This window comes from Spermophilus citellus, assembly GCF_964194105.1.
Source record: "Spermophilus citellus genome assembly, chromosome: 14".
NCBI lineage: Eukaryota > Metazoa > Chordata > Mammalia > Rodentia > Sciuridae > Spermophilus > Spermophilus citellus.
In genome coordinates, this window is record NC_138194.1 from 63,724,020 (window position 1) to 63,743,140 (window position 19,121).

Sequence of the window (19,121 nt, forward strand, 5' to 3'; positions counted from 1 at the left end):
AACCCAGTGTTCTAATCATGCACGCTACCATTGGGCCACACTCCCAGCTCCCAGACTCTGTTTCTGATAGGCTTTCTAGTGATGTCGGTGCTGGTTTACAGATGGCATGGAAATAACAAAACTCTAAATCAATTTTGTTTTGAGTACAGGTGCTGAATCGGTTCTCCTCGGCCCCCCTCATTCCACTTCCAACCCCTCCCATTATTCCAGTACTACCTCAGCAATTTGTGCCCGCTACAAATGTTAGAGACTGTGTACGTCTTCGAGGTCTTCCCTATGTGGCCACAATAGAGGACATCTTGGACTTCCTGGGGGAGTTCTCCACAGATATTCGTACACATGGGGTTCACATGGTATTGAATCACCAGGTAAGAGAGTTGCTTATTGGAAATCTTCTTTAATCTTTCTGTTTCTCAAAAGTTCTCCTCTAATAAAAGAGCACAGGTATTCTTAAGTGTTACACTGAGTCTGGATTTAACTGAATCTTTGGAATGTATTCTAGAAAGAATGCTGTTTTTCGTATAATTCCTATTCAACTCTGATTCCTTCATCACATAAATGCATCCAATTACCAATAATGTGGTGGGAGCCAAACATATTTTCAGTGTATACATTTTCCTGTTGCAGGTACTGAATTCTGCAACTGCTAGTTTGAGATGAAAGCAATCATAGATAACATGTACTATAGATAACAAGCATGCTATGTTCCAGTGTCCATATACTGTTTAGAAATAATTTCATACTTTGCTTCATATACATGTTAGGCATAAAATCATATTCAGTAGAGTGCAAACTCAATGAGGACTCATGTGCATGCCATCTGGATGTATTTTTCAGTACATGGGTGTAAAATATTTTTGAGTTTGTTACTTGATTTCTGGTTAAATAAAATTAATCATATTACTGGCAGCGTTTTGTGCTGTCTTAAGCAGGACAAAGTTCTAAATACTCACAAGCAAAGTAGTTTAAGCCTGACAACTCTTTATTAAAAGAAAACTGTATTAGTATTTGAAAGCTAGATGTTCTGTAAACATTAAGGGGTTTATATAGGTTTGTATTGGAGACATTAATCATTTTCTAACTACTAATCCCCTACTTTTTACTTGGAGGTTTGGTGATTTTCATGACTATAATCTGTCTTTCACTGGAAAGTACATACTACTTGATACAAGGAACCAAAAAATCCTGAGCCCTGACTTAGAATGAATATGTGCTGGTATAGAAAACTAACTCTTAATCTATTACTATTAAGCCATATAATATTTTATCTGACAATCCCCTAGCATGCTTTACCCATAGGAGAACTTTTAAATAAAATTTCTCAAAAGACAGCATCACAACGGAATTAATTCTTTTTGAGTCACCGTTTCTATCTAGGATCCATTCCTCTCTGATTGACAACAGTAGACAGATTTTCCTCTCATTGACCCCCATGACCTGTTGTGACTACACTGGAGAAAAATGTTGCTTTGATGATACAGTCTCTTAGTTGCCTTGAGGATATTAGGTTTCCATCTTGGGCTGGGTTTGTTGCTAATTTCCCTGGTATGGTAACTTGCATGGTAATAATTTTGACTAAATACTCCCTAAGAGACTAAGAGAAAACTATAAAGTAAGAAAGCAGTTTTATAAGATGGTTGTATCTTTTTTTTTGTTTGGGCTAACTAAAGCTAAGAGATTCTAGGTCTGTGGAACAGAAATCTGTCTACCGACCTTTATTTTTTGGAAGTACTAGGGATTGAACCTAGGACCTCTACATGCTAGACAAGTGCTCTACCACTTACCTACATCCCCATCCCAATTATGAGTTTGTTTTAAATAGGGAAATTTAGCAAGCTATTACTAATAAGGAATGTCTCTGAACACCTACCTGTTTGAGCAAGGTTAAAGTGGAGGTCTTAAGCGAAGAGGAAAGAGAAGGGTTCAAAGGCAGGGCCTGATGGTGCAGCTCTACCCTTGAAACTCCTAGTTCCTTACCCACAAGCCACATTCCACTATAAGCCTCAAGGATGAGGGAAAAGTGAAAGGGACTAAAACTGAGAGCCAAAAGAAAACATTGGTTTGTTCAGTCTCCTGTAGGAGGATTCATAAAGCTGTGATAGATACTGGTTCTCTTACTAGCTTTTCTCAATCAAATGAGATTTAATCGGATTTTTCAGAAGGGAAAAAAATCCAGTATCCAATCCTGTATTTTGAAACTGCAGTCACAAGGAGATGCTTTCAAAACTCTGTAAATCTGATACTAATTTAACAGAAACCAAAAAGGATCACTTTCAGCTCTGAGCTCTCAAAACCGTTTCTTCAAGGTTTTGTGGGCATCCTGGTGATTAGGTGATGAAATGCAAGTCAGATTGAGTGGAGCACACTGTCACCCAGATTTTGTGGCTCACATGTCTGTACTATTGCATGTTTTATAAGCAACCATTTACTTCCTTGTTGAAGGAGACAGTCTCCTTTTGTTTTTATTCTTCCCCCACACACTCAGGGCCGCCCATCAGGAGACGCCTTTATCCAGATGAAGTCTGCGGACAGAGCATTTATGGCTGCGCAGAAGTGTCATAAAAAAACCATGAAGGACAGATATGTTGAAGTCTTTCAGTGTTCAGCTGAGGAGATGAACTTTGTGTTAATGGGGGGCACTTTAAATCGAAATGGCTTATCCCCACCGCCATGTAAGTTACCATGTAAGTTTTTCTTGGGTCTTGGCGCTATTCTACGCTATATGCTGGTAGGTGCTTAAGCTGCTTTCATAACTTTCTGTGCCCCTGGTTCTTTCTGAGGCAGGCAAGGTGGTTACATAAGGCTTTCCCATCTGAAATCAGTAGTATCTGGTAATCATTTAAGACCTTGGTTGTGGACACCCATAATTAGAGATGCTACAAAATACCTCCTTTCAAATTATATTCTTGCTTTTCCAGTGATAAGCACTTGATTTCTGAAGCTTAGTGTGCTCCAGATAAGCACTGACTCTGGGAGGCAACCTGGCTATGTAGATATTTTAATACGCATTTAAAGGTAAAATATAAGTATGACTGGATTCTTTTTCTTTTCTTTCTTTTTTCTTTTTCTTTCTTTTGTTGTTTTTTTTTTTTAATACACTAAACTTTAAGAAGGGTGATTTGATGCTTATTTTGCATTTTTAACTTTAAGCATCAAATGTATTTTGAAAATGATAACCTGGAGAGCTTTCCTATTATTGTCCAGGATATCTGGAATGAGCAAGTTAGTAAAAAACAAAACAAACAAAAAAAAAACCATATATGTGTATATATATATATATACACTAACACACATATAAATGCGTTAATGAATTAGCCAAAGTTTCCATTGGATCACAGGATCAGTGCTTAATTAACAAGTCATGCTCTTGCTCATTGGCAACTGGGTGCAAGCCATCTGGAATCCTATTTGAGAGGAATAAGCCCTGAAATCTAGGGACCAAGTTCTTAGTCAATGGCTAAGGAATGTGTCAAAACTTGAGTCATTTTATGCAGTTTTCACCTGTAAGTAGACATACCTTCTTAGGCATGTTGGGTATGTTTAAAGAACATAGTGCTTAGAATACCATTCAAAGATAACTGAGAAATAAACTGAATTCATGTGTTTGATTCCAGTAAATTTGAGCAGTTTTAGGAGTTTCGCTTTACTTTGTACTAAATAGGAATCTATACCAATTAATCTGTTTGATAAAGTATTATTTGTAGAACACTCAGTGGGGCTTAATCCTTTTTTTCCCCTTGGAATTCCTAAATGCTAATATTCTGTTTACCTGCTGCTTGCTGTTGGTGAAGAGTTGATCTTTAAATGAATATAAAGTTTTGAAAATTTATGTTTGAGTCAAGAAAATCGCTTAAAGTAACCTTAGTTGTGTGACTTCTATCAATTACCAAAAATGTCTGTAGCTTTTATGACATCCTTCTGTGACAGTCTGTTAGAAGTGAGAAAAGGGAATTCCCCTACTGTTTATAGCTCAGGGTATTCTGCTGTGATATCCTTTTACTTTGGTCTTGTCTTGGTGAAACACTATTTATTACAGCTTACACATTATTTCCTCTAAGAATGGAAGAACATAGTTTAGGTGAATGCCTAATTATAAAGCAACCATAAAACTTACAGAAATTGCATGATTTTATCTTAAAGACTAATGCAGTTAACATTTTTTACTAAAGAGTTTCTTGGTAAAGAAATGTTCCAAAAGTCTCACTGATACCTTAAAATTCGGCACTTACTTTGTTAAGAAGGAACACTTTAAGGTCAATTTCATTTATGTAATCTGCATATACACACCTGATTCTCTTTTCAAAATACAAGAATAGCCATGCTTTCATTTGAGGAACGTTCAAATCTTAGCAGCCTATTCTCCTCTGGTTGTCAAAAATTTCTACCTTTTTGTTGTTGTTTGAAGCAGAACAGACCCAATACCATATGTTTTGTCTTATTGTTCAGAGGCATTGCTTGATACAGAATATGAGCACAAACTACATAATTTTTTATAATAGGCACCTTGATTTGCAATCTTGGTCTTTCTGTGGTCTCTTTGAGTTGTTAGGTGTCTAACATTTGATACAGTTTTTGAGGATTAAAAAGGCACCTATAAGTTGAATGTGAGATCAATATTTTGGTCTTTGGTGTATGTACCCATGTTCAACTGGTTGTCTTACTCCATAGAATTATAGAAACTCATATGAACAACAGAAAATTGGAAATCATCTTAGAGATTTTCATGGGAAAAAGTTACTCTTTGGGCCCCTGCTAGTTGCAAAATCTGGGGGTTCTAGATATAAAACTTAAAGTCAGGGACCCCAACTTCAGTCTGCTTCATAGTTCTCTCTTGTGTTCCATGCAGATGGTCTGGTTAGTTGTGCTCATCGCATTATGTGGAAGCTAGCAGCCAGCTACCCTTCTAACTTGAGGGGGTTTCTGAGTGAGAAGAAGGATAACCCAAAAATAAAGGAATTTGTGTCCCATCCCCTCCCCCCTTAAGCACCCATGGCACTGGGGATTGATCCCAGGGTTCAAGAATGCTAGAACCTCTTCACTATCTTCTCAGCTCCCAGGCCCATTTTCTGTTAAACTTGAGGCAGCTCTCTTCAGGGATGTTTCCCAGGTTGGGTTTATTTGTTTGTTTGGGTTTTGTCTGCCTGCCTTCCTTCCTTCCTTCCTTCCTTCCTTCCTTCCTTCCTTCCTTCCTTCCTTTCCCTCCCTTCCTTCCTTTCCCTCCCTCCCTCCCTCCCTCTTTCTTTCTTTCTTTCTTTCTTTCTTTCTTTCTTTCTTTCTTTCTTTCTTTCTTTCTTTCTTTCTTTCTTTCACAGCTAATATAGATTAGCTTCAAAGTCCACCTTTTGGGTTCCCTTTGGGGAGAATAACACAGAGGTGATCTACTCTTAAGGTTAGTTCACTGTGGCACAGTGTGTGCTTTGGCATAATATGTGGTGAAGAGTGTTTTTCATAATAACCTTTTTCATTTCATGCTGTGCTGAAGGATAGATAACATCTATAGCCTCAAAAAGGAAATCACTTGGGAAGATGTGAAAAACTTTTTTCAGTTAAAAGTATAGATGCAACAGTGGTTCCATGGCTTTAGTACAGACATGTCTCAAAGACTCTCTCTTTGCTTATTTAGGTTTGTCTCCTCCTTCCTACACATTCCCAGCTCCTGCAGCAGTTATTCCCACCGAAGCTGCCATTTATCAGCCCTCTGTGCTTTTGAATCCTCGAGCCCTGCAGCCCTCCACAGCGTACTACCCAGCAGGCACGCAGCTCTTCATGAACTACACGGCCTACTATCCCAGGTAAGGCTCTGAAGGAAGTAGAAATGAGGGACAGAAACAAAGGACTCCTTTGATAGCCAGTGTTGAGCTCACAAAAGAATATTGTCTGCCACATTGAAGGTTAGCATGGCAGGCCACAGCTTTGGGTCATATCTTTGACCAAGAAGGTTGTTTCAAGACAAACTAAAGTTTATTTTTTTAACCATGTTGGATAGCATAATCTTTTAGGTTACCTATGTATTACAACTTTTTTACTCCTCCTATTATAGGACTGTGAGTAGCACTAATAATCTTTGCAATAAGGTGACAATATGGGAATGAATCATAAAACAGAAAAATCTATAATGGGAACAATTATGTTTTTTAATTGATACATTATAATTATAAATAATGTAGGGAATCCTTGTTACATATTCATACATGAGGGCCGGGGATATATCTCAGTTGGTAGAGTGCTTGCCTCAAAAGGCCTTGGGTTCAATCCCCAGCACCACCAAAAATAAAAAATAAAAATAAAAAGCATATTCATATATGAACCTGGTATTACAACATAATTTGGCCAATATTGAGAAAAGTTATACTTTTAAGTAGCATAAACTGAACATGAACCCACAAGAAATGAAAATTGTTGCTTTAAATTTTCCCAGAGCCTGATTCTTTTCCCCTTAAATCTTTATTATAAACAAATTCAGAATTAAAGTACTCAATATTTTCTTAGGGTTAGTATATTTATATTTTAAGTATTTTATTCTTTTCACTGGCATTCAATTTTTGGGAGGTAACATGGCATAATGGAGTGGAAATTTTCAGTCTGGAAGTTGGGAGATCTGAGTTTCACACCTTCTAACTGGGGCAAGTTACTTCACATTTCTGGATCTTATAAAATAATGGGATTGACTTAGTTTTTGGAGTCCCTTTCAGGTCTTTGCTTGTGATTCTAACTTGGTTATGTAAGGAATGACCTCTCATTCTATCAAATTATTTTTCAAAAAAAAAAAAAAAAAGAGGTAAAAAGTATCTATTTAGCCAGTGACATTTTTATTGATGTAAAATTTTAGTTTGGCATACACAATATTCAAAATTTTTAAAAAGCCATTTATACCAAGATTTTCTTTCTTTCTAAGCTAGTTAGACTGCATGTTTCAAGTACATGTATGAATTTGTAAGTGAGGTTTTGAATAAATGGCCTGGAACAAATCCACTAATCCCTGTAGTTGCATTTATTTTCCTTTTTCCTCCAGTATAGTGTTTTTTAGTTGGGAGCAAGAACTTTAGGGCTACCTAATAGTCCCCTTTAGTTACATTCGTTTATTTTATGAGAAGTTTTTCAAACATCAGTAGTATTGAAAATATTTGTTGTACTGGTGAAAATAGGAAGAAAGTTGTGATAGTTGTCGTCTGGTTGTATTGAAAAGGTTCAGAAGCATGAATAACTGTTCATGGTTGAGTTCTGAGCCAGGCAACTGGCCCAACATCAATCTCTCACCCTCTCTGGACCCTTGAGATAATTTCTTAATGCTAGTGGGCCCTGGCTATGAGGAACATCTTTGTCTACCTTTCTTGTATCATCAGAGTGTCAGGGGTGGAATGCATTGTGTCTCTGAGTGCCTTGTGCTGTTCTTGTGCCTACAGTGCATTTGCAGAGTGTTTAGTTCCATCACTGACTCACTATCTGGGCCTTGTCATAAGGAGGAAACTGTTAATAATGAGACCATGAGTCTGGAAGCCCCAAAAGCGGGAGGAAATGACATTTATGGCTTGATCACTTCTGTAGTTTTGGGCTCCTTCCTGTGGATTTTTTTTCAACTAGTAGTTTTAAAGATTATAATGTGCCCGTTGTTAAGTCTGAGGATGCGAGAATGTAGAGGCACAATGAGTGAAAGACCGTTTCATACACCTGCATGTGCACTTCTAAGTACTGCACTGTCCACATTCCTTTTTTTTTTTTTTTTTTTTTTTTAAAGAGAGAGTGAGAGAGGAGAGAAAGAGGAGAGAGAGAGAGAATTTTTTTTTAATATTTATTTTTTAGTTCTCGGTGGACACAACATCTTTGTTGGTATGTGGTGCTGAGGATCGAACCCGGGCCGCACGCATGCCAGGCGAGCGCGCTACCGCTTGAGCCACATCCCCAGCCCCCACATTCCTTTTTTTGTCATTGTTTTCGGGTGATGGGAGGCAGTGTGCTGAGGATTGAACTCCGTGGTACTCAATCACTGAGCCACATCCTCAGCCTTATTTTGTATTTTATTTAGAGACAGGGTCTCACTGAGTTGCTTAGCGCCTTGCTTTTTCCTGAGGCTGGCTTTGAACTTGAGATCTTCCTGTCTCAGCCTCCCGAGCTACTGGGATAACAGGCATGCACGACTTGTCGTTGTTTTTAAAACTTGTTATTATATCTACCCTAGGGAAAGAGGGTACAATTGTTTGTTTGTTTTAATTCTTTCTAGATTTACATGACTGTAGAGTGTGTTTTAACATATCATACATACATGGAATATATAACTTATCCTAATTAGGATCCCGTTCCTGTGGTTGTACATGATGTGGAGTCTCACTGGTCATGTATTCCTCTATGAACATAGGAAAGTTATGTCTTATTCATTCTTTCTTTCCCATTTCCATCCTCTCCCTTCCCTTCATTCCCCTTTGTCTAATCCAATAAACTTCGATGTATCTCATTCTTATAACTTTTTTATAACATCCCCAAAGTAAAAATACCTCAGAATTTAAGTTGGTTTATTTTTAGATATCCAAACTTTAAATATTCCTCTGTGAACCAAAGCTCATATTTATCTTTAAATACATATATTTCTGTAGAAGTGGAATTTTTGAATTGAAGGTCATGTGTGTTTAAGCTAACACTTAATGTGTTTACTATTTTAACTTATGTTTCCCCAATTCTATTGAAATTATCTGCACCAATATATGAAATTAAATAAGCATGAGGTCTATATGCTCTTAGTTATATTATAAAAATCTGGCAAAAAATTTTTAAAGATATTTTGCAATGCTTGGGATCAAACATTCCAACCAAGCACTCTACTCCTGAGCTACAGCCCAGCCTGGAGTAATTTAAGAAGCAAATTCCAAAAACAAAATATTTAATTGTTTTGGCATAACAACAACATTTTTAAATCTGATGTGGCAGTAGGGCTATTTGAGGCTTTTGAAAAACTGTAAATTTTCAAGTGTATTTATGCCTATTCTTTGATAGGTAGGAACCTTTTGAGAGGAACCTAGGTTTAAAAAGAAAACAAAACAGGATATTAATCAATAGCTCTGGGGCTACAGGTGCTTGCCTACCATATGCAGGGCCCTGGGTTCTATTCCCAGCACAGTAAATAAATAGGCAACAGAAGTCATTTATCTGGATACTGGGGATTGAACCCAGGACCTGGTGCTTGACACCAGCCTTAGCTACAAACCTAGCCCCTATACTAAAATTTTAAATTCTCACCCTTTTGTGGGGGGTTGGTGCTACTGACATTGAATCCAGGGGCACTTAGCCACTGAGCCACATTCCCAGCCCTTTTTAAATTTTTTTAAAAATTTTGAGACACTGTCTAACTAAGTTGCTAAGGCTGGCCTTTAACTTGCAATCCTTCTGCCTGTCTTCCAAGTCACTGGAATTATAGATGTGCATCCCACAATAAAATATGTCAATTTAACGTCAGATTAATTCAGTATGATGTGCTCACAATAACGAAAATGTTCACTTAAGTGATCATTACTTTAAAATATAAAAATGCTAATGTATCTTGCAGGTTTGAAAAAGTGGTTATTTTAATATGATTTTTAATTATTTGAGCTGTTTAACTTTCAGTTTCAATGAGTAAACTCTGAGCATTTTCTACATGCACTGTATTGGAAGTATCATAATTAATAAAAATGTGGACTCTGGTGTAAAGTGGCTGGCAGAATTTGCACCTGTGCAAAGTCAGTGACATAAGGACTTCTACAGCCTGAGGTGGAGGGGCTTTGTCTCTATTTTGTCTCTTCTAACTTGTTGTGTTCAAAATTTGGAAGATAAGCTCAGTAGTGACATTGCTCTGAGATATAGTACCTTGAGTTACTTGAGGAACATTTAAGGAAAAGATATGATACAAAGAATGCTTTTCATCTTATTTTTAAATAAATTAGCAGTCTGAATGTGTGACTGTTAAAACAGCATCTTGAAGAGCAAATGAAATTACCGCACATGTGACTCAAGTGGTTTTCTTTTCTCCTTTCCCTTGGAGAAGAAGGTTTCAGTTCCCAAGTGACCATGGCTTAGCCAAGATCCAGAAGAATTAGAGAGGGCATCCGTTGATGGCCACCCTGCTTGTCACTCCAGATGAGATAGATAATAGCCCAACTTTTCTCTCCCATCACACCAAGTCTTACCTTTTATTCTGACCTATCATTTTTCTTAGAAAAGAATATTGTTTTCATCAATGCTGTAGCACAGGTGAGAAACACTGCTTCTTCAAACATGAATTACTATAAATGTCTTGCATGTGACTGTTGCCTGGTCTTTTGTAGTATACTGTAAATAATGACAAGTAATATCATCTTGAGTTGGCAAAGGGAGCAAGCAAACTTTGACTTTTTTCCCCCATGAATGATGCTTTGCTCACATATTTATGTGAACAACTTACTATGGGGGAAAATATTTTCTTAGGATAAACATTTCTTATAAAATCAGCTTATTTTTACATAAGCAATGAAATAATACTGATGCATTTTATGGTCTTTGGTTTATAACACTTTATTGTATTCTATTTTGAAATTTTTTACAAATGGGAAAAAATCAAGCATCTGAAAGATGCCTTTATTTTGTATTTTGAATCCTTATCTTGTTTATGATTTTTTTTTTTTTTGAGGTATTAAGGATTGAACCTAGGATTACGTATATAAGCAAGCACTCAAGTGACTTAGCCACATCCCCAGTCCCACCATTTTTTTTTTGAGTATATGAATCTTGATAAGTTGTTGAGTCTGGGCTTCAACTTGTAATCCTCTTGCCTCAGCCTCCCAAGTCACTGGTTGGGATTTCAGGCATACACCACTGCACCTGGTATTATTTTCTTTACTACTAATTTGTCTACTTCTTTTCCTATCTGCCTTTTAGTTTTTCTGGTGCTAGGGATTGAACCCACTGCTCATGCATGCTAAGCATAGCTTTACCATTGAGATCCCCAAAGTCCTATAAATTTGATCGATTAATTGATTCATTGGTGCTGGGGGTTGAACCTAGAGGCACTCTACCAATGAGCTACATCCCCAGTTCTTTTTTTTATTTTATTTTATTTTTAAGTTGTAGATGAACATACAGTATCTTCTTCTTCTTCTTTTTTTTTAATGTGGTGCTGAGGATCGAACCCAGTGCCACACACATTTGAGGCAAGTGCTTTACCACTGAGCTACAGTCCCAGCCCCTCTGTTCTTTTATTTTGTAAGAATGTCAACTCTGTTACTGAGGTTGGCCTTGAATTTTCAATCTTCCTGCTTAAGAATCGCAAGTTGCTGAGATATAGGCGTGTACCATCATGCCAGGCACTATGTTGTCTTTTAAACCATCTCTCTATTTCACCAAAATAAAAATATCCTCAATTAGAAAACATTTTTTTTTTTTCATTTGAGTTCAAAATAATCAGTAAGCTACCTGGAAACACCCAATGTTAACCAATAAACTGGAAAAGGGTTGCTTCTAGAGATAGGTTCTGATTTGTTGGGAGAAAATGGTATGGGTGTGATTATCTTAACTTTTGTGAATATGCTTCTCTGAAAATTGTCATCTTCTATACTTTGCCCAGGAACATAAATTTCCTTGGATCAGCTGGGCACATGGTATATATCTATAGACTCAGCTGCTCTGGAAGCAGAGGTAGGAGTATCACTTGAGCCTAGGAGTTGCAGACTAACCTGGACAGCTTAGATCCTGACTCAAAAAATAAACAAAAAAGGTCCATGGAATACAGTGTTCTTTTATTGTTTCTTACAATTTTCATCAACATAATACTTTCAGAGTTACTCTCCTGCCCCTCAAACCTCTAAGGATCACTTGGGTTATCATTTTGTACTTTCCATTGAGCAACAGGACTTATTATAATTTGTAGTACAGGAACCCATTTTCAAATAACAAATTGCTGGAACACAACACAATATGATGATAACTAGTTTGTGGTTTATTTTATTTTTTATAGGTTGAATGTAATTGGGATAAATTTATTACTTACCTGAATTTTTCTGTGGTACATAAATTAATAAGTTAGGTTCAATAGTTTTTTGGTTTTCTTGGAGGATTTCTTTTTTTGTTCCAAAATGGTTTTCTGGGATTCTTTTTTTTTTTTTTTTTAACCAGGGATTGAACTTGGGGGCACTCAACCACTGAGCCACATCCTCAGCCCTATTTTGTATTTTATTTAAAGATAGGGTCTCACTGAGTTGCTTAGCACCTCACCATTGCTGAGGCTGGCTTTGAACCTATGATCCTCCTGTCTCAGCCTCCCAAGCTGCAGGGCTCATAGGTGTATGCCACCACGCCTGGCTCCAAAATGTTTTTTTTATGTTTGTTGATTACTTATACTTTTTCCAAGAAGTATGTGCACATGCCTGAAGAAGCTTAAAGATCCTATCAGGAGAACTTACAGAAATCCAGGATTCGCATGTAGCAGTGAGTACGGAGAGCTTCACTATTAAATTTATGAGAGTGTTGAAAATTTAACTTCTTTGAGGTTTTTTTTTTTTTTTTTTTTTTTTTTTGAGAGAGAGAATTTTTAAATATTTTTCTTCTTTAGTTTTCGGTGGACACATCATCTTTATTTTTATGTGGTGCTAAGGATTGAACCCAGTGCCCCGCTCATGCCAGGCGAGCGCACCACTGCTTGAGCCACATCCCCAGCCCCAATATCTTTATTTTATTTTTTATGTGGTGCTGAGGATCGAACCCAGTGCCTCTTGCATGCTAGGCGAGTGCTCTACCTCTGAGCCACAGCCCCAGCCCCTTGAGTTTTTTTTTTTTTTTTTTTTTTTTTTTTAAAGAGAGAGTGAGAGGAGAGAGAGAGAGAGAGAGAGAGAGAGAGAATTTTTAATATTTATTTTTTAGTTCTCGGCGGACACAACATCTTTGTTGGTATGTGGTGCTGAGGATCGAACCCGGGCCGCACGCATGCCAGGCGAGCGCGCTACCGCTTGAGCCACATCCCCAGCCCCGCCCCTTGAGTTTTTATTTTAGATGAAACTTAGTGGGAGATCTCCACATGAATATTGACTCCAGGTTTACACTAGCAAGGATCGAAACAGTGTTTCTCCACTAATTTTCCAAATATGCAACCTGTAATACTAGCATGTTGATGAATGTTAGTGAAAAGGTCCATGCAGTAAGTTTGCAAAGCAGTGGGAATCAGCTTGCTTTCTGCAGGACTTCTCAGCGCATTCCATATAGTAGAGTATTGTCAGTCATTCAGAGGGGATAACACAATTCTCTCATTTTCTCTTAATCTGTTTATCTAACAAGAAAGGTAATGCTTGCATCTTCTTGTCTCTAGGGAAATACAGCAAGTCTCAAATTCTTAATATTGTCCTACTATGACTACCTTTAGTTTGGAAAGTCTCCTGATAGCATTCATTAGTGTTAGTGAAGTCATCTTTTTTTTTTTTTTTTTTTTTTACAGGGAAAAGGAATTTTTTTCTACATTGTGTTTCAAAAAATTTTTACCTAAATATGCAGAGGAACATTAAGGACTGCCGTGGAGGAAGTCTTAGACAAGCTCATAATATTCACTCATGTGTTTCATTCAGCAGTTTCTTAACATGCACTCAGTGTACCTTACCAAAGGAACCTTGGGGGCAGTGGTTCTAGGTAATCCATGTCTTTATAGCCATGATGTTGTCACAGGTTTCTGAATGTAAACATGTGGAAAAGCCCCTCTTGAATTGTTTTCATTTTGGCTTTATCTCATCTCCCAGGCCACTGGTCCTTTGTCTGTTCAGGAAACCCAGGAGGGGTTTCTCCCTCAGTTCAAGCACAGTCTCTTTGTTCACTTACTTGATGTGATACAGTCTCTCTAGTCCTCAGCCACCTTTGAACTCAGAGTTTTGTTGAATTCATTTTGGCTGTAACTGTTTTGCTCCTTTTTAGTGATGATAATTTGTGAACTTCTGTAGCTTTTGAGTAGACGTAACTTTATTGGCACCTTTCATAGGTGAGGCATTAATATTTTGACACTGAAGAATCATTAACTTAGAAGTACAATGAAGGTTGCTAGCACAGTGGCTTATACCTGTAATCCCAGCTACTGAGGAGGATGAGGCATGAGGATCACAACTTCAAGTCTAGCCTGAACAACTTAAACAGTCTTTTTTTTAGTTGTTGTTAGACATGTATTTATTTATTTAATATATGGTGCTGAGAATCGAACCCTGTGCCTCATGCATGCCAGGCAAGTGCACTACCGCTGAACCACTAGACACTTAAAAAAATAATAAAAATGAGGGCTGGAGCTGTGGTCAATGGCAGAGCACTTGCCTAGCCTGCATGAGGCACTGAGTTCCATCCCTACCACATAAAAATAAACAAATAAAATAAAGGTATTGTGTCCATCTACAACTAAATAATAATAATAATAAATAATAATAATAAATAATTAATAATGTGCCAGGCGCAGTACCGCACACTTGTAATCTCAGCAACTCGAGAAGCTGAGGCAGGAGGATTACAAGTGTGAAGCTAGCCTCAGTAACTTAGTGAGCCCTTAAGCAACTCAGTGAGACCCTGTCTCTAAATAAAATACAAAATGGGGATGGGGATGTGGTTCAGTGGCCAAGTGCCCCTGGGTTCAATCCTCCTTCTTCATCATCCTCCTCCTCCTCATCATTATCTTAAATGGCAGAAGATGTAGTTCTGTTCTGGAGGTCAATCTCCAGTACTAAGCAGAGGGGTAAAATGGAGATAAGAACCTACAATAATGACTAATAATTGAACATAAAGATTAGATTGTGTTACTGATATAGTCTTATTTTAATCAAGTAATTTATGTTCTTAAGAAAATTTTGTGTTTGAATTATTTTTCTACTGCCTAATTTTATAACAGCTTTTATTGAGATAATTTGATAAGATTGACCTTTTATTGTGTGGGAATGAACCCGGGCTCCACACATTATAGGTAGCCCTCTAACACTGAGTCATACATCCCCAGCACAAAAATCAATTAATTTTTAATGTTTATTGGTTTATAGTATACTTGTTGAGTGTGCCGATAATTTTAGAATAATTTTACAATCTAACTTTTAGATAACAGTCTGATTTTAGAATATTTTATCATCCCACAAAGAATCTTGTGCCCATGAGGAAATCTCACTTGCTCGGCTGGGATTGTAAGTGCTGGGAATTGAACCCAGGTCCTTGCATGTGCCAGGCAAGCACTCTGCCACTAAGCCATGTCTCCCACTCCTAAATAATATTCTAGTGATGAGTTTATTCCATGTTTAGTTTATGCATTCATCATTTGGTGACATTTGGAATTGTTTATGCCTTTTGGCTGTTAATACATAAAGCAACGGTGAATGTGCATATTCAAGTTTCTCTGTGAACAAATGTTTCTGGTTTTCTTTGGTACATAGATAGATTTGGTGGCTCATTTATTAACTCCATTTAACTTTTAGAAAGTGCCAAATTCTTTTTCCAACTGACATCATCATTTTACATTGCTACCTGCGTATTCGAAGTCTAATTTCTTTTCGTCCTTCCTTTTCTTATTATCTTTTATTTTGGTCATTTTCATAGATGCAGAATTATTGTTTTGATTTTTGTTTTCTTAAATGACTTGATTTTTAGCATCTTTTTATATGCTTATTAATCATTTAAAGATCATCTTTGGAGAATTGTTCAAATTCTTTGCATGTTTTAAAACCAGATATTTTTTTTTAAGACGTTTATTTTTTGGAATTAGGAATTGAGTCCAGGGTACCGAGCTCCATCACCAGTCCTTTATTTGTTTTTTTTTTTTTTGTTGTTGTTGTTTTGTTTTGAGTTAGAGTTTCACTAAGTTGCTCATGCTGGCCTCAAACTTGTGATCCTCCTGTTTCAATTGCCTGAATCACTTGGATTTTAGGCATATACCACCACATCTGACAGGAGGGTTTTTTTTTTTTTTTTCCTGTTTTGTTTTTTTTTTTTTTTTTTTTTTTGTCTTTTTATTACTGGGATTTGCCTCCCTCCCAAACTGATAGGAGTTTTTTTGATTGCAAAATTTCTTCACATATTTTAAATATGAAATGCTACAAATATTTTCTCTCAGTTTGTAAGTTGTCTTTTCATTTTATTGTTGGTGTCTTTTATAACATAAATTTTGGGGCTGAGGATATAGCTTAGTGGTAGAACACTTACCTAGCAGAAGCAAGACCCTGGGTTCAATCCCAGTTCTGAAAAAAAAAAAAAAATTAAGGGGCTGGGGATGTGGCTCAAGCGGTAGCGCGCTCGCCTGGCATGCCTGCGGCCCGGGTTCGATCTTCAGCACCACATACAAAGATGTTGTGTCCACTGAAAACTAAAAAATAAATATTAAAAACAATCCTCCCTCCCTCCCTCCTTCCCTCCCTCCCTCTCTCTTTCTCTCTCTCTCTCTCTCTCTCTCTCTCTCTCTCTCTCTCTCCCTCTCCCCTCTCCCTCTCTCTCTCTCCCTCAAAAAAAAAAACAACAAAAAAAATAAAGATTATTTCTCTGCAATTTGTATATGGGGTAAAAATGGGAGTTCATAACCCACTTGAATCAAAGTGTGAAATATGATATGTCAAGAACTATGTAATGTTTTGAACAACCAACAATAAAAAAAAATTTTAAAAAAAGAATATTTCTGCCTATCTCACTTTTGGTGTCATATCTAACTTTGTGCCACAAAAATTTACTACCATATTTTCTTGGAAGTGTTTTCTTATATTTAGCTCTATAATTCAATTTAATTTTTTTTTTTTTTTTTGTCAGTAAATTCACTCTTTTATCTGTGGATACTTCATTGTTCCAGCACCATTTATTGAACTGAACTTTGTTGTTTCATTTTTCTTTGGTGCCAGGAATCAAACCCAGGACCTAGTGCTTTGCACATTCCAAGTACTCTCCCTACCACTGATGTATAAGCCCAGCCTAAGTACCACTTACTAAAAAGAGTATTCTTCTCACATGAAATTGCATTTGAATACTTGTCAAAAATAACTGACCATTGAGTGCTGTGGCACACACATTACAGGATTACATGCCTGTAATCCCCGTGGCTTGGGAGGCTGAAGCAGGATGATCACCTCAGCAAAATCGAGGTGCTAAACAACTCAGTGAGACCCTGTCTCTAAATAAAATACAAAAAATAGGGCTGGGATGTGGCTCAGTGGTTGAGTGCTCCTTAGTTCAATAGCCAGTACACAACCCCCACCCCTACCCCCCACCAATCAATTGACCAAGAGTGTAAGGGTTTCTGTTTTCTCAATTCTGTTCCATTGATATATATGCCTATCTTCACACTAATACCACAACGTCTTGATTATTGTAGCTTTGTAGTAAGATTTGAGTTTGGGAAATGTTTAGTGTTACTTTCGGTCTTTTTCTTTTTTTTTTTTTTAAATGGTATTTTTTTAATATTTAGTTTTTAGTTATCGGCGGACACAACATCTTTGTTTGTATATGGTGCTGAGGATCGAACCCGGGCCGCACGCATGCCAGGCCAGCGCACTACCGCTTGAGCCACATCCCCAGCCCACTTTCGGTCTTTTTCAAGAGAGTTTTCTATTCTTTCAAATAGATACATTTTAGCTTTGTTCAGCCTTATCAAAATTTGCAAAATAAAAAAGCCATTGCAAATTTTTTTCTTTTTGATTTTTCTTATGTATATGCATGTGTGTGTGTGTGATGCTACTGGGAATCAAACTCAGGGCTTCATGCATGGTATGTAAGCCCTCCAGCTAGTTATAATTTTGACAATTACAGCATGAATCTGTAGACCACTTTGGAAGGTGTGGCCATTTTAACAATATAAAGTTTTCTATTCATGAACATGAACTTTTTTAGTTGTAGATGGACATAATACCTTTATAAAGTGATACTTTGTGAATTTAGATGTACAAATTTTGCACTTTTAAGCTTTTTGTCCAGGTATGTTGTTATTGTTGTTGCTATTGTAAATGGACTTATTTTCTTAGTTTTTCTTGTTGTAGTGTATAGAAATGCAATTGACCTATATTCTGTTGACTTACTGAAAGGATTTATTATAGTAGCATTTTAGTGAATTCCTTTCGATTTCCTATATGCAAGTTCATATTTGTCTCTTGTTATTTCTATTCTATAAATTACTCATTTTTGCTGACCAGTAATTCACCAAAAAAAAAAAAAAAAAAAAAAAACTTGGAGTCTAGGATTTAAGTTGCTGAAAAATTTTTGATCCCTATCAGATATATTGCATACTTGATTTTCTTTATGATTCCTTGTATACAGCAGCTAATCTTTATTGTGAAAAATAAGTGTAGGAATTCAAGTTGTATTTAAGCTTCATCAGTATGTGCTAGTTTAGAAGCTAAATAATTGTCCTTTATAAGCTTAAGTCTCTGGTTATATAAGTTTTATCTTTTGTTTTTAATCTTGAGTGTATTCTGAGGGTACTAAGCTTATAGATCTGTAGGCAAAGGTAATAGAATAATGGAATAAGCTAGGACAGTGCCATAAAAATTAATGAGTTAGAGCCAGGCATGGGGGCATATACCTGTAATCCCAGTGACTCGGGAGGCTGAGGTAGGAAGATCACAAGCCCAAAGCCAGTCTCAGCGACTTAGCAAGGCCCTAAGTAACTCAGTAAGACCCTGTATCTAAATAAAATATAAAGAAGGGCTGGGGATGTGGCTCAGTGGTTAAGCACCCCTGGGTTCAATCCCGAATACCAGAAGAAAAAAAAAGAAAAGAAAAATAAATTAATTAGTATGCTGAGAAAATGACCAGATTTTCATATCTTACACGGAAAAGTCTGAGTAACTAGTAATGAAATACGTGTAAGATAAGATCTTTGAATGGTAGTGGTTGTATAGAAGAATAATGTTGAAGTTGAGAAATCTGGGTGGTTCTTCTAGTTTGGCAAAGAGCTAATTGGTTGTGTTCAGTTAGGAAATTATTTAACTTTTTTTTTTCTTTTTCCCCTGGCACTCGGTATTGAACCAAGAAACTTAACCATGTTAGGCAAGTGCTCTAACACTGAACCATGACTTCATTTCTATTTCTACCTCTGTAAAAATGAGAGGAGGTGTGGCTGATGATTGCCAATCCTATGCCAACCCAAAATTCAACATTCCCTCTGTCTCAAGCCTTTTGGATATACATTCGTTAACTTGGAATCT

The 19,121-nt window shown here is 36.9% G+C and overlaps 1 protein-coding gene across 1 annotated transcript in view; it reads left to right on the forward strand.

Moving 5' to 3' along the window:
• ESRP1 (epithelial splicing regulatory protein 1) overlaps positions 1-19,121 on the forward strand; it is a gene marked incomplete at its 5' end in the record, with an annotated part of 57,816 nt that overhangs the window by 26,683 nt on the left and 12,012 nt on the right. The window contains 3 exons of the mRNA XM_081266675.1: positions 150-368; positions 2,486-2,672; positions 5,624-5,792. Of these exons, the coding sequence (XP_081122801.1) occupies positions 150-368; positions 2,486-2,672; positions 5,624-5,792 (575 nt within the window). The remainder of the gene's footprint in view (positions 1-149; positions 369-2,485; positions 2,673-5,623; positions 5,793-19,121) is intronic.